This window comes from Nanorana parkeri, unplaced genomic scaffold, assembly GCF_000935625.1.
Source record: "Nanorana parkeri isolate BGI_ZX_2015 unplaced genomic scaffold, ASM93562v1 scaffold1168, whole genome shotgun sequence".
Lineage (NCBI taxonomy): Eukaryota > Metazoa > Chordata > Amphibia > Anura > Dicroglossidae > Nanorana > Nanorana parkeri.
Genome location: NW_017307436.1, coordinates 395,371 through 412,839, shown reverse-complemented (window position 1 = coordinate 412,839; position 17,469 = coordinate 395,371). Strand labels below are relative to the sequence as shown.

Below are 17,469 nucleotides of genomic sequence, written 5' to 3'. Positions count from 1 at the left end.
GAAATTGGAGAGAATAGATGAATACAGTGGGTTTCAAAGCAGGAGAGGGATAGAGTGTAGGCACGGTTGCACTACTATTAGATTCTTCAAGTATTTTCAACTCTTGAAAACATTCTGGAAATGTTTAAGCTTTGTAACTAAACACAGTTTTTGAGAAATATAGTTGATAAAAAGCTGGACAGACTTCACTCTTCTCATTTTAAAATGCCAACAATGTCACAGTTACACTCATACAGTTATGATTTCAGCTGAATTCCTGGAGAAAGTGCAGGATTCTAAGCTATAATGGATTTTGTATATTGTGGGGATGTTGTTTTACATAGACGTTGGTCTTGACAGGATAATTTTGGCTGTGATTTGCCATCAGTGGAGGCGGCCAAAAAGAAACATGAAGCCATTGAAACGGATATCCTTGCCTATGAAGGCTGCATTCAGTCATTAGTCAATCTAGCTAGAGAACTGGAAAATGAGAATTATCATGACATCAAGAGAATCAATGCTAGAAAAGACAACATTGTACGGATGTGGCAATTTCTTCTGGAAAATTTACACAATCGACGCCAGCGGTTGAACATGAACCTTGAGCTTCAAATCATGTTCCAGGACATGCTGCACACTGTCACTTGGATGGATGAAATGAAGGTAAAACATAGTGTCCTTTGTGTTGTAGACCACTGATTCCCCCCAGTAGTGGCCAAGTTCTTGGTTTTGTTGTTGTCACATTCACTTTATTTAATCTATATAGTTATAATAGACTGTTAAAGTGGAACTACACTGTGGAAACCATGATCAATACAAGTCAGGTTGGAGGGCAAAAGACTAGTTAGCAGTATTGCTCGTTGGCTCCCTAGTAGTTGTTCTTTGCCCAGGACTTACTATGCCTACTTCCAGACTGTTAGAGAAACAAGGTGGTGGGGCACTGGAATACCGTGCTTTATTCCACACTGCATCTTGGTGTGGCAGCAGCCATCTTGGTGGAGGATTAGGGCTTTGCTTCATACCAAGCCAGCCCTGGTCAGTTGAAGGGGGCACATATCCACTGACACAGGCAGCAGTGGTGGAGGTAAGGAAGAAGAGGCAGCACGAGAACTAAAGAGGCCACAAATCCACAAACAGTGGCAGTGCAGGGGCAGAAAAGGATCAATAGATGCAAAGTATTGCAGGAACATTGTTGTCGCTGTGAGTAAAATAAACTGGATATTATCATACTTTAAAACGATAAAAATTAATTTATTGTCTATACATGGTTAAATTAATCAAAAACAAATGTTGAGGATCCCCACCCTGCTGTCATAGCAGGTTTAATGAGTGATTACCTGATTATCAGGTATGATTTCTTACTCCTCATCCTGACAAAGGCTAAGAAAGTATAGCTATAATGGATTGTTAATGATTAACTCAGCTTTCACCCAGGATTCACACATTTTTCTAACTAAAATGAAATAGATTATTGTATGAAAGCTGTATGAGTTTTGTGTAAAAATATGGATACATAGACCACTTAGTTTATCGAACCACTACACCTAAACAACGTTGTTGACTTATATCCCAAATGCGGCAAAATCCAGTTCTCCTTGTTTCGCTTGTTGGTAAAAATTAGACCCTGACTTCATCCTATTGTCTCTCCCAGAATGGTCTTTTATCATCAGACTTTGGAAAACACCTCAATGAAGTGGAATATTTGCTCCAAAAACACGCCTTAATTGAAGCTGACATTGCCACACAAAATGACAAAGTGAATTCTTATCATACAACTATGCAGAAGTTTATTACTGGGGAAGGTAAGTGAATAATACACATCTTTTAATTTTATTTGATGAGACACTTCACTGAACCATTATTTGGGCCGTTACATCAAAGTAAAGAAGTAGATCTGCCTGCCTCCCAAAAAAAGAAAAGAAACATTGAAAAGTAATGTCGGGAATAGAAACCTGTGCCTTATTTATTAAAAAGCTAAAAGAAGAACTGATTCATATATACTAATCAGATTTCCCTTTTCCTTTTTTGATTGGCTATGAAAGAGTATATGATTAGTCGAGCAATACCAATGGTTCTCTGGTGGTCTAAGTTTATTTTAAAAACAGGCAGGTTGGTTGCTTCTAATGGAGAGACCCACACACATGTGAAAGTTGAATAAATAAAAGTTGGGTAACGTACAATGTATATAATACAAACATACAGCACACAGACTTTTATTGCAGGTTTTATGTTTAATCTTTATATTTTTCTTAAACTCCTATATGTGTCCTACTGTTTTCTTCCTCTGGGGGAGATGCCACATTGCTGGAGATACTGTTAATGCAAATATGTTAGTGCTGCGATTGAAAACCATGTGGGTGTAATGTATCATAGTAAAATGTTTACATATTATATTTGTAAATTATATAAAGTATTTAAAAAAGTTTACATATGTATTTTAAGTTGTGTAACTTTAAAGTGTAATTGCACCAACTGTGCAGACTCCATGTCCCTAGTTCCCCTCCCAGCCATATGCTGTACTCCTCTGTCGCCCCAATCCAATGAGAGATTGCTGTCTAGATAACATAGCTGCTTGTCAAAAATCTTCTCAGCTGGGCCCTTGCAAGTGTTCTGCAATCCCATTTATTGCTATGGACTTCTTAAAGTATGTGCATGAGCCCAGTGGGAAGATTTTTCATGGATTCCTGTAGTGAGGTGGAGTTGCTAGAAAGAAGAACCACTGAACACTGTGGAGAACCAGGAGATTGGTACTCTTAGATGTGTTGGTTTTTGCAGAAAACCATGTATCGGCAATGGTAATTTCACAACAGTGTGGCTTTAGTTTCTGTTAAAATACATATGCAACAATGTTTTTATGGAGTTACATCAATATGTTAAAACAATTTGACATTTTATTTTATTTTTGCATCTTTGTTCTTGTAGGGTACAAGCCTTGTGATCCACAGTTGATTAAAGATCGAGTTCAACACCTGGAACTTTGTTATCAAGACCTTGTTGCATTGGCAGCCCAACAGAAGGCTCACCTACTACAATGTAGATGTATGTGGAAGTTCTTTGGGGACATGGATGAGATTGAAAGGTGGATCAAGGAGAAAGAACAAATTTATACTACTATGGACTTTGGGAAAGATCTTACCACCATTTACATCCTTCAAAGAAAACATAAGGCTTTTGAAGATGAACTTAAAGGTCAGGAGTCTAACTTACAGGAAGCCATCAATGATGGTGAAACCTTGGTTGCCAGCAAACATTATGGTGCACCTAAGATCAAAGAACGAATTGAGAATGTCAAAGATGAATGGGCTCAGCTGAAAGAGTTGGCTGCATTCCGCTTAAAAGTCTTACGTGATACGGAAAACTTTTTCCAGTTTCAAGTTGATGCTGATGATTTAGTTGCCAGGTTGCAGGACACATACCGCATCATGCAAACAGAAGACATCGGTCATGATGAATATTCCACCAATGTACTGGTGAAGAAGCACAAAGACTTACTAGATGACATCATGTTGAACAGAAAAGTCTTAGAAAGCCTTAGTCAGCTTGCTCAAAGCTTTCCAGAAGAATACCAATCATCACCTGAGATAGACAGCCGACTTCAAAAATTGAAAGCACTGTACTCTGATCTGGCATCTCTAGCAGACTTGCGATCCCAAAAACTTCAAGATACTCTGGCATATTACACAATTCTTGGGGAAATAGATGCCTGTGAAATGTGGATGAATGAGAAAGAAAAGTGGCTTCAAAATATGAAGATTCCAAAATCCCTTGAAGACATGGGTGTAGTTCAGCACAGGTAACCTCTAACAAAATTAAAAACTCTAAAATTATGAATCCATAGGCAACTTTTTGGCTGCACATATACAAACACCTTTATTAATAATAAGTATATTTTATATTAAATTAGATGTTAAAGGACCAGTCCACCTAAATCAATAGTTTGGTTAGAAATAAAGTTTGGTGGCCATGTCATCTTGAGGCTTATTAGATATTTTGGACACCTCAACAACTCCCAGGCTATGTATCCATCTCCTTTTTAGTTTTAGGCATACCCACGCTCTCTCTTACATATCCCATAGTCTAAAACAAATTAAAAATCAAGCAGAGCGGAACCCCTTCTAAAAAAAAGATCATGTAGTTGGGCAGGTCTGGGAATCTGACAGGTTCTCATAACCAAAGCCCCTACATCTGTGGTTTTGGATGTTACTACTCATCCTGTATTTTCCATAATATAAAGTCAGTTAAAAATTCAGAGAGATTGGATCTTTTAAAGTCTGCAACAGTTATTCAACCTGGAACCTTATGTGCAGTATGATATAAAAACACTGGTAAGTTTTTTAACTCTCCAACATCTATTAAAAAAATTGTTTTTGGTGGAATGACACCAGTACATTGTTCTGAGTGTCATCTTCTGTTCCTACAAGTTTGGTAACTTTTCAAAAAATGTTTTTGAGTTCTATATGCACATCTCCTACCCCCTCCCATAGGTTGCTACCTTTGTGCATCACTGGCCTTCTTGTACCTCTAATATACTTAGGTTAGGGATTAAAGACCCTGATATTGCTAGGGCATTGGTCCCCACTCTACCACCTTTATGAATTATGTATGTAAATGTAGATTCATGTTTATCATTCCTCTTGGTCATGAAGCTGTGAGTATTTTAATTTTGCTATTTTGTTTCCTTACTTTTATGATTTAACACAGTACGCCACACAGTAAAGAGATGCATATGCCCCCCAGTCCAAATGTTGGGCACTAGGGATCTTACATATTGTTAAATGTTTGTGACATCTAATCTACTTTTTCTAGGTTCAATACTCTGGGTCAAGAAATTAATGTTCTGGGATCCCAAATAGAGAATGTCAACAGTGCTTCTGATTCTCTCTTTGAAAGTGGACATTCCAATAGAATGCAAGTGAAGCAAGCACAAGATCACATGAATGCCAGGTAATAAGGAAACTATTTTTTGTCCCTTGTGCAACATTACTGGAACATCATCATGAAACCAATTGACTGTGTTGACGAGCTGTTGTTAGTGTAAGATATTGCTTCTGTTCACATAGAAGTCAAAAGCAACTTTAAGCAGTTTAATGCATCTTAGAAAGAGCAAGTCAGATGGAATTCAACAGCAGGGGTCAAATTCACCTGTCAGTGGTCTTTGAAGTGCCTCACCTGTCAGCTGAATGCAACTTAAATCAAGCTGCATTTGCCCGTTGACACATGCCCAAAGCCGGTAGACACATTTCCATTATAATATGTTAGCAATTGAAGCATTCTTTGTTTTTTGTTCATACAGGTGGGCTGATTTCAAGGAAATGGTTGCTAATAAAAGGAAAGCAATTGATTCCGCCCTTGGTCTTCACAATTATTTTGTGGAGTGTGAAGAGACCAAGAACTGGATACTGGATAAGATCAGAGTGGTGGATTCCATACAGAACCTTGGAGATAACCTAGCCTCAGTGATGTCAATTCAGAGAAAGCTCTATGGTATTGAGAGAGACCTCGGTGCTATTGAGACAAAACTTGTAAGTCTACAAGAAGAGGCAAAAAAGTTGGCAGATGAGAATCCAGATCAAGCTCAGGACGTTTTTGATGGGTTAATTGAGATCAACAATGTCTGGCAAGAGCTGCACAAGGCACTGCAAAATCAAGAGGACTCCCTGGGCGAGAGCAGTAAGCTGCAAAAGTTTTTGGTTGATTTGTTTGACTTTGAGACATGGCTTTACAGAGCTCAGCAGGCCACAGCTTCAGAAGACACACCAAGCTCCTTAACAGAAGCAGAAGAACTGTACAACAATCACCTTGCTCTTAAAGACGACATAGAACACCATGAGTCTGATTTCCGCAATGTTGTTGACACAGGAAACAAAGTAACCAGTGGACAATCTGACCCTCAATATCAGCAACTTGCAGAGAGAGTTAAAGATATAGAAGTGGGGTGGGATGCCCTCCTTAAGATGTGGAGCAACAGAGAAGATTTTCTTTCACAATGTCTTGCATTTCAGTGGTTCTTGAAAGATGCCAAGGAGTCTGAAGCCATTTTGAGTAATCAGGTACATTCTGAAAATGTTCTTAAATCATTTTGTGTAAGAAAGATGTAAGGGTTAAAGTGGAACTCCAGACAAAAGTGTTTTGTTTTAGATAGGGAAGGCAAGGGCAGGGGTATAACTTTAGATCACTGGACCCCATAGCAAATTTGTGTTGTGGGCCCCTGGTAAACTAGTAGTGTCAACTGTGACAATTATGTCATTGATTTTAAAGTCCCCTTGGTGTGATACATTACAAGATTTTAAACACACTTTGTTGCACACTCCTATCTTTTTCTGTACTGAAGAAATAGATGTTTGTTTCACCATAACCGTCCCCGGCTGATTCCTATATGGGAAGGTTTGGTTGAACATAACCACCTGATAAAATCTCAGTGTTCTAACAAGGAATGTTGCAATGTCTGCATCCCTTTAGAAATAGATAGAAGTTGTTAACCCATAGGGAGCATCTCCCCAAAATGGAAACTCCTATTGCAGGGGATGCCTAAAATTTGACTTGTATCTTAGTGCAGACTTCTGGGAAAATCAGTGAGTCAATCACATAAGCAGGAAATGACATTTCTGGGGGCATTCCATGCACCAAGATTGTACAGAATGCCTCCAGATTGTCATATTGCATTTAATTTTTTGAGTTTTACAAATTTACAGCAGCTGCAGATTGAAATAGAAAAGTATTATTAATACAATTTAAATTACAAAATGGCTTGTGTAGACATTGTATATACTATATTTTATTTTTATATGCTCCGGCCTTACTCTGTGTTAAAACTGCAGGAGAGGAACTTGATTGGTGGTTTTTAAATAGCATACAAGCCCAAATTAAGTTTATTTTGAAACATATAAAGAAATTCAAGGTGCAGCAAAATAGTAAGTGTTCAAAGTTTTACTCTTTGTATAGTTTCTAAAGCACCCCTGAGTCAGGGTTCCAGTGCTCCAATCAGTAATGCTGCTGATGGAAAAGCTGCAGTTGTGATTAGACAGGATGTGTGTTCAGCACTAAAGATAGACCTCTGCTCATACACAGAACATAGCTGTCTTTTTTTAGCAGCCTTGTGCTGGCCACAAACTTTTCTGCTGGGCTGGGAGTGCTTTAAAAAAATTAAAACAGCAAAACCATGAACACTTAGGGGTCTGTGTGTAAAAAAATTTGCATAGCTTTTTGTCCAGTGAAACTACAGGCGCATTCGTTCTAAATGCTAACCAGCATTTGGTCATTCATTTTAGGGATTTTTTTTGTACAATGTATGAAGCTGTGGCTGTTGTATGAATGGGGCAAAATCAAAATGTATTTTCTCTTATGGTTGAATTTTCTTGTTAGGCTATTTTCTCTTCTGGTCGAATGTTCTTTTTAGGCTATTTTCTCTTCTGTTTGAATGATCTTAGGCTATTGCTTTTAGGCTATTTTTTTTTTTTTTTTTATTCTTTATTTTAAAGTTTTCATAACACGAATGATCACAAGAAAAACATAAATAGAGGACATACACATATCATCACTTAAGCATGTTTACTTAATAGCAGACCGAAATAGAGCTTTTCAGCCCAAGAGCAAGGCAAACCCTAAGTGTTGTAGGGGTACAAAAGGTCTGAAAGCAATATAAAAACAGAAAAATGCATCTCAGACAGAGCATGAAATGCGATGATCACATGAACTTAAATACAGTCAGTGTAAGAGCTTGGGTTCGCAGTCTAATATCACTTGCATGCACCATTCAATTATGGGGGGGGAGGGGTACAGGGATAAGGAGGAAAGAGGTGGGAGTGAAAAGCACACTTAATTATGAAATTTTAATAAATTCTAGACTGCGGACATACAGATATGACAACAAAGCCGCAGACACATGGACAGATATCTGAATGCAAACCACAAACAAGTAGGGGCAAGGAAGGACAGAAGCAGAAACATATGGAAAAGCAATGAGCGGGGTATGACCCACCGAGGGGAGTTCCCCCTAGTGGTAGGAGGTGAGTCATGTAACCATTAACGTACCATATTGTGGGAATAGAGAAATTCCAGCCAGTAGAACCAAGTTTTCCTGAATTTGGTATCGGCATGGGGAAGAGTACCGGTCAACTCCTCCCACTCCTCCCATCACACGGATCTCACCTACCTTTTTGAGCCACATTTTCGCAGAAGGTGGCTCTTGACTTTTCCGGCACAGCGAGATGTAAGCCCTAGCCGCATTAATTAGATGGATTAGAAGGGAAGTGCGGTACCCAGACTTGGAGAACGGGGTCAGATGAATCAGGACTGTCGCTGGGTCATCAATTAGGGAAATCCCTGTGAGTTGGTTGATTACACGGAGGACAGTATCCCAAAACTCTCAGAGGCATGTGCAGGACCAAAAGATGTGCAGAATAGAGCCAACCTCTTGCCCACATCTCCAGCAAGTCGGTGAAGATTGAAGGTACATCTTGTGGAGCGTGGCTGGCACAAAGTACCATCTGGTAAATATTTTATAAACCGATTCCTGAATGGACCTGGCCAAAGAGGCTTTATGTGCGGAGCGCAGTATGGTTTCTTTTTGTTCCAGGATAAAGGTAAGTCACAGATCTCTCTCCCATTAGCCACAAAGACAGGCTCAGGCGTGGTCGGGGAGTGAACTAACAGCGTATGTGCCTTGGATAGCCCATGCTCAACATACTCCCCCCTCAAACAAATCTCCTCAAAAGGAGTTAAGTCCGAGTGCGGAGAAGAAGAGCACAGGCAACTGGAAAGAAAATGGCACAGTTGTAGAGCCTGCCATCTCAGTAGGGGAGGTGTTACCCTGGTAGCCATCGATTGTAGGCACAGATAGTCTTGTGCAGGCCAGAAGTGGGTGACACGGAACTGGTTGGACGTCACGAAACGTGTAAAAGACTTATCTTCTAAACCAGGTACAAAGACAGGGTCTCCGATCACTGGGGGCATCAGCGACGGGGGACGTACCAGTCGAAAGAAGACTGGATGTTGCCCTGATGACTTTAATTGTGCTACCTGTAAGCAGATGATGGAGAGTTTCCTTATAAAGGGGCATAGCCGTCCAAAGCAGACCTGCCAGGGGCCAAGAAGAGGCAGCCTGTTCCAAGTGTAGACATTGTTTATCGGAAGAAACGTTGCACCACTCGAAGGCCAGTGCCATATGTATCGCCAAATGATAGCGAAGGGGATCAGGGAATCCAATCCCCCCCTGGGATTTGGGCAGCGCTAGGATGGTTTTGTTCAGTCTGTGTGCGCCATTCACCCACAGAAAGGATGTAAATTCCCTACGTAACAATTTCAAGAAGGACGCCAGAATTCCAACAGGTAGGGTCTGCAATAGGTATAATAGCCTCGGAAGGATATTCATCTTGAGTACACTGTTCCTCTTAAACCAAGACAATGTGCGCCCTCACCATTTGGTAAGGTCACGTCGGACAGTAGATAGGAAGGGCAGAAAATTGGATTCAGAGACTCTGTCTATAGATGATGGGAGTTTCATCCCTAGGTAAGTAATATGGTCAGACGCCCAACGAAAAGGGAAGGCCGATAAAGAGACTGTGAGGTTGAGAGCTTCGGATTTCTGTAGGTTAATTTTGAGATTTGAGAGCTCACCATGGGCTGCTAATTCCCGCATTAAATTCGGGATAGAGACAGTGGGTTTGGTGAGTATGAACAGAAGTCGTCCATGTAACCCACGATTTGTGAGACTTGGGGCCCCGCAAGAGGCCAGATATATCTGAATCAGCCCTGACTCTACAAAGTAATGGTTCCAGCGTCAGGGTAAAGAGCAAGGGGGACAGTGCACAGCCTTGTCTGGTACCATTAGATAGTGAGAAATATTTAGAATATGTCCCATTAACTCTCACCCTAGACAACATAGATTATCTCCCAGGCCTATCTCCATGAGCGTCGACCGAAGGAACGACCAGCCCACTCGGTCAAATGCTTTTTCCATGCCTGTGGACAACAAGATGGTAGGAATGCGTCTCACCGATGCAAGGTATATAGCATTGAGCACTCTGACTGTGTTATCTCTTGCTTCTCTCCGCGGTACAAATCCCACCTGGTCTTTATGTATGATCTTGCAAATAACCGTCAGAAGATGGTTCGCTATAACCTTTGAAAACAGTTTTAAGTCAACGTTCAGCAGAGATATCGGGCGAAAGCTAGAGCAGAGTATGGGGTCCTTCCCTTCCTTCGGAATGACCATGATGGAGCCAAGAAGGGTTGGCTAGAGAGCAGGGAATTGAACGCCCTGAGGAATGGAGATCCCAATTGATCTCTGAAGGTCCCTGAAATAGCGGAGGGAAAAACGTCAGGGCCTGCAGCCTTATGGGGTTTCATTTGTTTTAACACCGCCATCCATTTCTCTGAGGAAATAGGAGAGTCCAAGGCAGCTGCCTCTCCGGAGGATAACTGGGGAAGACCCGCCTGAGCAAGATACGCTTGGATCTTGTCCAGTTTCTGTGTCGCAATCTCCGGGGACTGTGAGCTCTCAAGATTATACAGTTCCTGAAAAAATTCTCGGAAACGGTCAGCAATGGCCGCTGAATTGGATATCAGACCGCCATCACACGCCACTATATGAGGAACAAACGACTGAACCCTGGTATCTCTAAGAGCCAAGGCCAGGGACCTATTAGGCTTATTGCCGTATTCATAATAAGATCATCTAACTTTCAACTGTCTCACCTTGAGTTTGCGCAAGAGCAGATCATTCAAGCGCTGACGTAGCATCCACAGCTCCGCCTCCATTGTCACAGGCATGGTTTTCTTGTGCTGCATTTCCAGATGGCCTATCTGACTAAGTTAAGGAGAAATGACTGTCAGTCATTTTGGTGTCACCCCCTCTAAATAGTTGGTCACTCGGTCATGGACCGGGAGCCCAGCAGTGTCAGGAGAGAGGAGGAGACCCAGTGACATACCTAATCCCACCAGGTGAACGTCCCCTCCTTTCTCTCCCGGCGACCATCACTAAGATGGCCTCCGGCAGGCGTCACTTAGATGACCGTGCATGCGCAAAGATGTCACGGCGGGGTGTCATTCGGTCTCTCGCTCCAGGTGACACCCGGCCTCGGGACGCCCATGATGGAGGTCACTATGTTTAACCAGAAAGTAGTTTATTCTCAAATAAATTTGGTGTGCAGCAGAGTAGAACGAGTAGTCTCGGTCTCTGGCATGCATGAGGCGCCAGACATCTATCAAATGTTCAGCGTCCAGAATTTGCCGGTGTCGCGGTATAAAGGCATATGAAAGCTGGCACGTACCTTTAGATACATCCAGCCGAGGGTTAAGGGCAATGTTGAAGTCTCCGCCCACTACAACAGCCCCCTCCACAAATTCGGCCAAGGCCAGGAAGCACTCCTCAAGAAAGGGTATTTGTTCAGAACTGGGGGCATACACATTGACCAATGTTACCAGGGAACCAAAGAAACGACCCTTCACAAACAGGTATCTACCATTGCCATCCTCCAAAGTGGGGAGATGCTGCCACCACGTATTTCTTGCTACTAATATACTGATCCCCTGGGACTTAGCGTCAGGAGATGAGACATGATATACAAAGGGGAAGTGTGCGTTGGAGAGTCTCGGCATACAGTCAGATCGGAAATGTGTTTTCTGCAGGAATGCCGCCTGCGCTCTGTCTCCAAAAGTCCCCAAGTACCCGCGGCTACTTCTCTGGGATGTTCAAGCCTTTTATGTTCCAGGAGAGGAATAGCGTAGTCATGGCTCCGTTGACGTTTCCCCTCCAATGGACCATGTCCAGAGGAGACAGTCAGAAAGGGGGCAGTAACAGCCAAGAGAGGAGACCAAGGACCGGGCCAGTGGAGGTACAGTAAAAGAGAGTAGGCACACACACACACAGAGGAAAAGGGATGACAAGACAAATATAAAGGTGACAAAGGCAACAGGAAGTTCTACAACTAAAACTAAACGGCCCTCAATGCTTGCCGCGAAGAGGGAACCTAAGTTGGGGAATAAGAAGCAAGGAAGCCCCATGAGATGCTCCCTGAAGGGGAGGGCTAAGCGATCCTCAAGTCACACTGACTATATTAAGCCCATATATGGCCTATAAGCCTGAGAACCAGACTGGCCCATACAGGAGAGCATGTGAGCAATCAAGTTTAAAAAGGGAAAGTAATCACAACTGAACTAAAGTAAACACCTCACACGTAGAGTAATGTCACCCAGCAGGTGATCCGGCTGAAGGGCCAGTAGAGGGGGCACACCAGCGCACCAAGCCTCAGGCCTATGGCTCCCAGTCACATAGGCTCTGCTGACATGGGCCATAGTTCTCAGCGACCCGTCCACACCGGCCTGGTGGCCACACAGCGCAAGGGTAGGAAACGGTCCCCCACAGCAAACTGTACAACATTGGCAAGCAAAATTAGAGGAGTGGTCCAGCCTGTGAAAAAAAGAGGTTAAGGGCAGGTATATGATAGTAAGATACACAGGTAATAGCATACATTTAGTACTGGGCCTTCCTCACCCCAGTGCACATTCCATAAATACACAATATTGTCAAAAGTATTGGGATGCCTGCCTTTACAAGCACATGAGCATTAATGGCATCCCAGTCTTAGTCCGTAGGGTTCAATATTGACTTTGCACATATTAAAAACATTTGCAAGGGTATCATTTGTGACTTTTGCACAAATGCTGAAACATTTACACAATTCGTTTTATAAATAGACCCCTTACTATTGTTCTGCACCCTTAATTTGTTCAAACATCAGTTGAGCTATAAAGCATATCTAAACCCTAAAACCAAACATTTTATATATTGCAGCCTACCAGGGTTGCCACCTTTTCTTCAAGGGACACTCTAGCGACGTGCAAACATTTTTTTTGGGAGAATGAGCCGTGGCGTGTTCACATGTAAATAGCACCACCCATTCATATGTAAATATCACAGTTGAGACTATTTTCAGTGGGGGGCCAGTAGCCCCTATCTAAATTTTGGGTGCCCTCGTCTGCTTGACATCTTGTGTCCGGGTTTCAGCTGCCATGAAACCCGAACACAGCATTCAAAACCTGGACTGTCCGGGTGAATCCTGGACAGGTGGCAACCGTACAGCCTACCAGTTATTAGATGTGGTTGCTCTATTTTTTTTTCTTTAATTTTACCTAGTAATCCTGTCAGTGGCACACTTCCTGTCCTAAGGTGACAATGCTCATTCATACTACTGTAACAGGACAACAGAAACAGGATAGGCCTATAGACACATCCTCCTCTCCTCTTTTTCATAACACCGCTCTCTAAGGACTACATCGCGCTGTAATTCTTAGAGAGTGGTGGGAACTATAGTTATTAATAACAGTCGGCAAAGGCAGAGAGCGCAGGAGTTTTTGTATTTATCAAGCAGATAACAAACACAATGCTTCCAATGGCATATTTAACAGACCAGAAAAAAAAGACAAGATAAGTTTTTTTTAATAAGGGTACATACCCTTTAACCCTTTCACCGCCACCGACGTAAGGCATACGGCGCAACAAAAGTGTTCCCGGCTGGCCACCTCATTATGCCTTAAGTCGGTGGCATTTACAGTTCTGCTATAAGCTCATGGTCGATTTAGCGACCATAAGCTTATAGCCGAACTGTTCATCTGACTGTCCCCATCAAAATAATAGCTGTCATCAGCGGCTTGATGACTGCTATTACTGAAAATACGGGGCGCCCCCCCACCCCCGCCGGCACCGCTGCTGCCGGCTATTGAGGATTTGGTGTCCTCAATTTCTTTTTCTATTTCAAAAGGGAAATGTCAGGGATCTGTTTAGACCCCAGAGATGTCACCAACACTAAAAAAAATAAATACAAAATTATTACAAAATAAATAAAAAATGTAAAATAAATAAATAAATAAAATGTAAAACAAAATAAAATGATAAAAAAATGAATAAAAAATGTGTAAAAAAATCACAGCCCCACCGTCCCCCCACATAACACACACATATTGTGGTGGACACCATGCACATGCGCTGCAGTGCGTTGTTAGAACGCATCGCAGTGCATGATCTTTTTTATTTATTTTTGTTCTTTAAAAAAAAAAATAATCAATAGGAAAAAATTGCAAAAAATGCAAAAATGGCTTGGCCAGCTGATTTGAAAAATGTTCCGGAGGGCTTGGCAGTGAAAGGGTTAAAGCTATACGCCAGACAAATATTAATTATTTCACTATTTAATGAAGTTGTGTATACCTTTTTTTTAGAAATCTGTATTTATTTTTATTTTTCAAAGAATTACTATTATTTTAACATATGAATATATTTCATAGGTCTCGCCAACAAGAGAAAAAAAACACACAAGCAGAGAAAAAAAAAAACCAAAAAACATATGACCTGAGATCATACCATTAAGTTATTTAAGATCTTTTCAATCTGTCGTTGAATAACTTAATGCTTACTCTATACAGATATAACCAGGCTACAAATATAGATCTCAGCACGTTATATAGCAGTTAACTAAAGACCTATGTTTAAATATATCTTTGATCAATCATAAATATTTTGTTCAAATAATTGTAACCCATACTAAAGAAAGAAAAAAGAAAGAAAAAGGAGTAGAAAGAATTGTTATATATATATAAAGTAGCCATATAGGAGATCGACAACCGAGACAATAGTTGTAACAATTGCATGCAGAGAAACTGACCTTCCACCAATATCATGAATCCATCATTTCCCTAAAGGTCCCTGAGGAGCAGAAAGGGGACCAGCAACCCCAAGTATGAAGAAATTGTTCTATTCTGTCCATGTCCCCGGCTACCAGCCTCTCCATACACATTAATTCATTCATAACCTCTGCCCAAGCGACCAATGAAGGGACTATATTGGTTTTCCAATGTCTCGAGATCATTGTACGTGCCGCTATTAAACAAAAGCGCAATATGCTGTGTGCATTGGATCTAATAGAACCGGAAAACATAGAAAGGAGGGCCATTTCTGGGGTAGCTTCCATATCTTTGTCTTGTCATTTATTAGAAACTTGAAATAAATTTGCCAGAATAGCTGGCAAAATGGCTATTTTCCCACATTTCTACCATATATGCAAGTAATCCCCACGGTCCAAATCACATCTCCATCAAATATCTGGGTAAGAAGGATACATTTGATGTACCAATGCTGGACATCTATACCATCTTAAGATAAGTTTATAGTTATTTTTCTGATAATGGCTGGAGATTGAGGATGTGTTGTGTATACCTTTCAAAATATTTAAATATATATTGAATACAACTAGCATAAGTACCTGAACATGGCTTGGTATCAGCATGCTGTTATTCCTTGATCAGAGGCACTCAGTCTGAGGACTCAGGGAGGGGAAACTGGGAGCCCATTAGGCTCCGTTAGATACACACGTGTAACATGGTGACAGGAGGAGAGAGCAGAGGATTTTTGTGTGTGGTTGCCCTGATCATCTAATCAGTATACTGCAGGGGGAAGTGACAGCACTTTATTCCTTATTTCAAAAGAGAATGTTGTGTCAACCCCCTGGCTGTGCTGTTTATTACAATATAAAAGTGGCTGAATTACAAATGCTTTGGCAGATAAGATAGTTGACCTATGTGTTTGTTCACTTTGTATTTATATCTCTGCCAGGAGTTCAGCTTTAACTATGTAATCTGCACTTGCTGCAGAATCTTACTGTTTCCAGTCTAATGATTGTAATGGTCTTCATTCCTCAGGAATACACACTCGCTCACAGAGAATTACCCAACACATTACAAGCGTCACAAAACAGACTGAAGAAACATGAAGATTTCTTAGCTACCATGGAAAATAATGAAGATAAGATTGTTGGAACTATGGGAAATGCAAACAAATTAGATAGTGACAAAAACATTTTTGCAGATAAGGCTTTGGACAGAGCAGCCTCAATCCATGATAGGTAAGTGGAATGTTCTTCAGGGGGTTTTAGCTAATTAATTTAGACCAATCTGATATGTAAGAATGCTGAGGGGTATCTGCCTCCCAATGCTCTTGTGCCATTTATTTACAGAAGATCTTTGCATTGCTTTTTATTACATCAGTTGACAGACTTAAGTCTGTTCCATCAGCCTTATGCTGGCCATTAATGGATCAAATTTTAGCCATTTCAGGCTGAATTGGCCAAAATTCAATCCATGGGTGGTCATGTCGGCACCACCCGGTTCAAAAAAATTAGATTTTTTAATTGACTTCTGTTGAAAGGAGCCAGGAGGAAAATTGTTGGCTGAGAAGTGACTTCTGCCAATCAGTGACTGCTGTCACTGTTTAGGCATTCGGACAGCTGCAGGCGTGGGCTGTCAGGATGTAATAGCAGACAGGCTGAGATTTCTGCATCCACACTGTTTAGCGAAAATGGAGGAATCAAAAGATTTCTCTCCTTTAGCCCCGTGAAAATCTTAAGCTGTATATCCAGCTTTAGTATTCAGAAATTATAACAAAAATAGATTACAGGAAAAGTTGGATGGGGAAAGGCTGACAAATATGGAAACCACCAACACCAAACATGCCAGTCAGGATGTATTAACATTTTGGAGCACCTGTGTTTCTCCATCTATCACAGTCACTTTCTGTTAATAGACTTGATGAGATTAAATAATTAAATTTTTTGTTTCCAGCTTACTGCACCTATAAGTGAGAATATCTGTTTACAACTCATGCCAGTTGAAGGCCTAATTAACAATTATACTAACGGTTTATAGGGATATTTATCAAAACTGGAGCAGACAGAATCTGGAGCAGTTGCCCACAGGAAACCAATCAGCTTCTCTCTTTAGTTTATTCAGTTAAGCTTTCAAAATGAAAGAGAGAAGCTGATTAGTTGCCATGCACAACTGTTCCATATTTTGTCTGCTCCAGTTTTGTTAGATTCCCCCTTTATGTGTCCATTAAGTTCTAAACCAATTTAGAAGAAATCAGTTAGTTAATCCCACCAGCATCTAGAACTTTGTTTTTTGAATTTGGGATAGATTTGAAACGAGTAAACACTTTTGTGAAGATTTTATTGCTCTCTGTGACCACATTGGAGAGATTGCATCTCCCTTTTCCTGTAACTGCTCCCATTAAAAAATATGTGCTGCAGCTAGTCATAGCTAGCTCCTTTTGCGCCTGAGGCAAGAACAGAAAATTGTTCCCCCCAACAGACTTGTGATGTTACCCAAATGCAGTTCACCTGCAGCATCAGGTGGCTTCATATGCCCCCGCCTCTAGGATAGCAGCGCACATGCGCAGAATGCGCTGGCGGACAAATCCAAAATAGCATTAAAATGTGTTTCATTTTACGAAACTAATAAAAACATTTTTAGTTTCTGTTCATTTAGTCCAAAACAAATTTTTTGTCTTTGCATTTATCTAATAATATCTGTGTGTGTGTGTGTTTAAGGGGGGGGGTTTGGTTATTTTTTTTTTTTATTAATATTATTATTATTATCATTATTATTATTATTATTTTACACAGAGTCCTCAATCTCTTTTTCTGCAGCATCAGTTATAAATGAAAG

At 41.0% G+C, this 17,469-nt stretch overlaps 1 protein-coding gene across 1 annotated transcript in view; it reads left to right on the top strand.

Moving 5' to 3' along the window:
• LOC108796775 (spectrin beta chain, erythrocytic-like) overlaps positions 1-17,469 on the top strand; it is a 147,248-nt gene that overhangs the window by 33,013 nt on the left and 96,766 nt on the right. The window contains exons 11-16 of the mRNA XM_018568296.1: positions 340-642; positions 1,631-1,781; positions 2,902-3,772; positions 4,786-4,923; positions 5,273-6,029; positions 15,670-15,872. Coding sequence (XP_018423798.1) covers positions 340-642; positions 1,631-1,781; positions 2,902-3,772; positions 4,786-4,923; positions 5,273-6,029; positions 15,670-15,872 — 2,423 coding nt within the window. The remainder of the gene's footprint in view (positions 1-339; positions 643-1,630; positions 1,782-2,901; positions 3,773-4,785; positions 4,924-5,272; positions 6,030-15,669; positions 15,873-17,469) is intronic.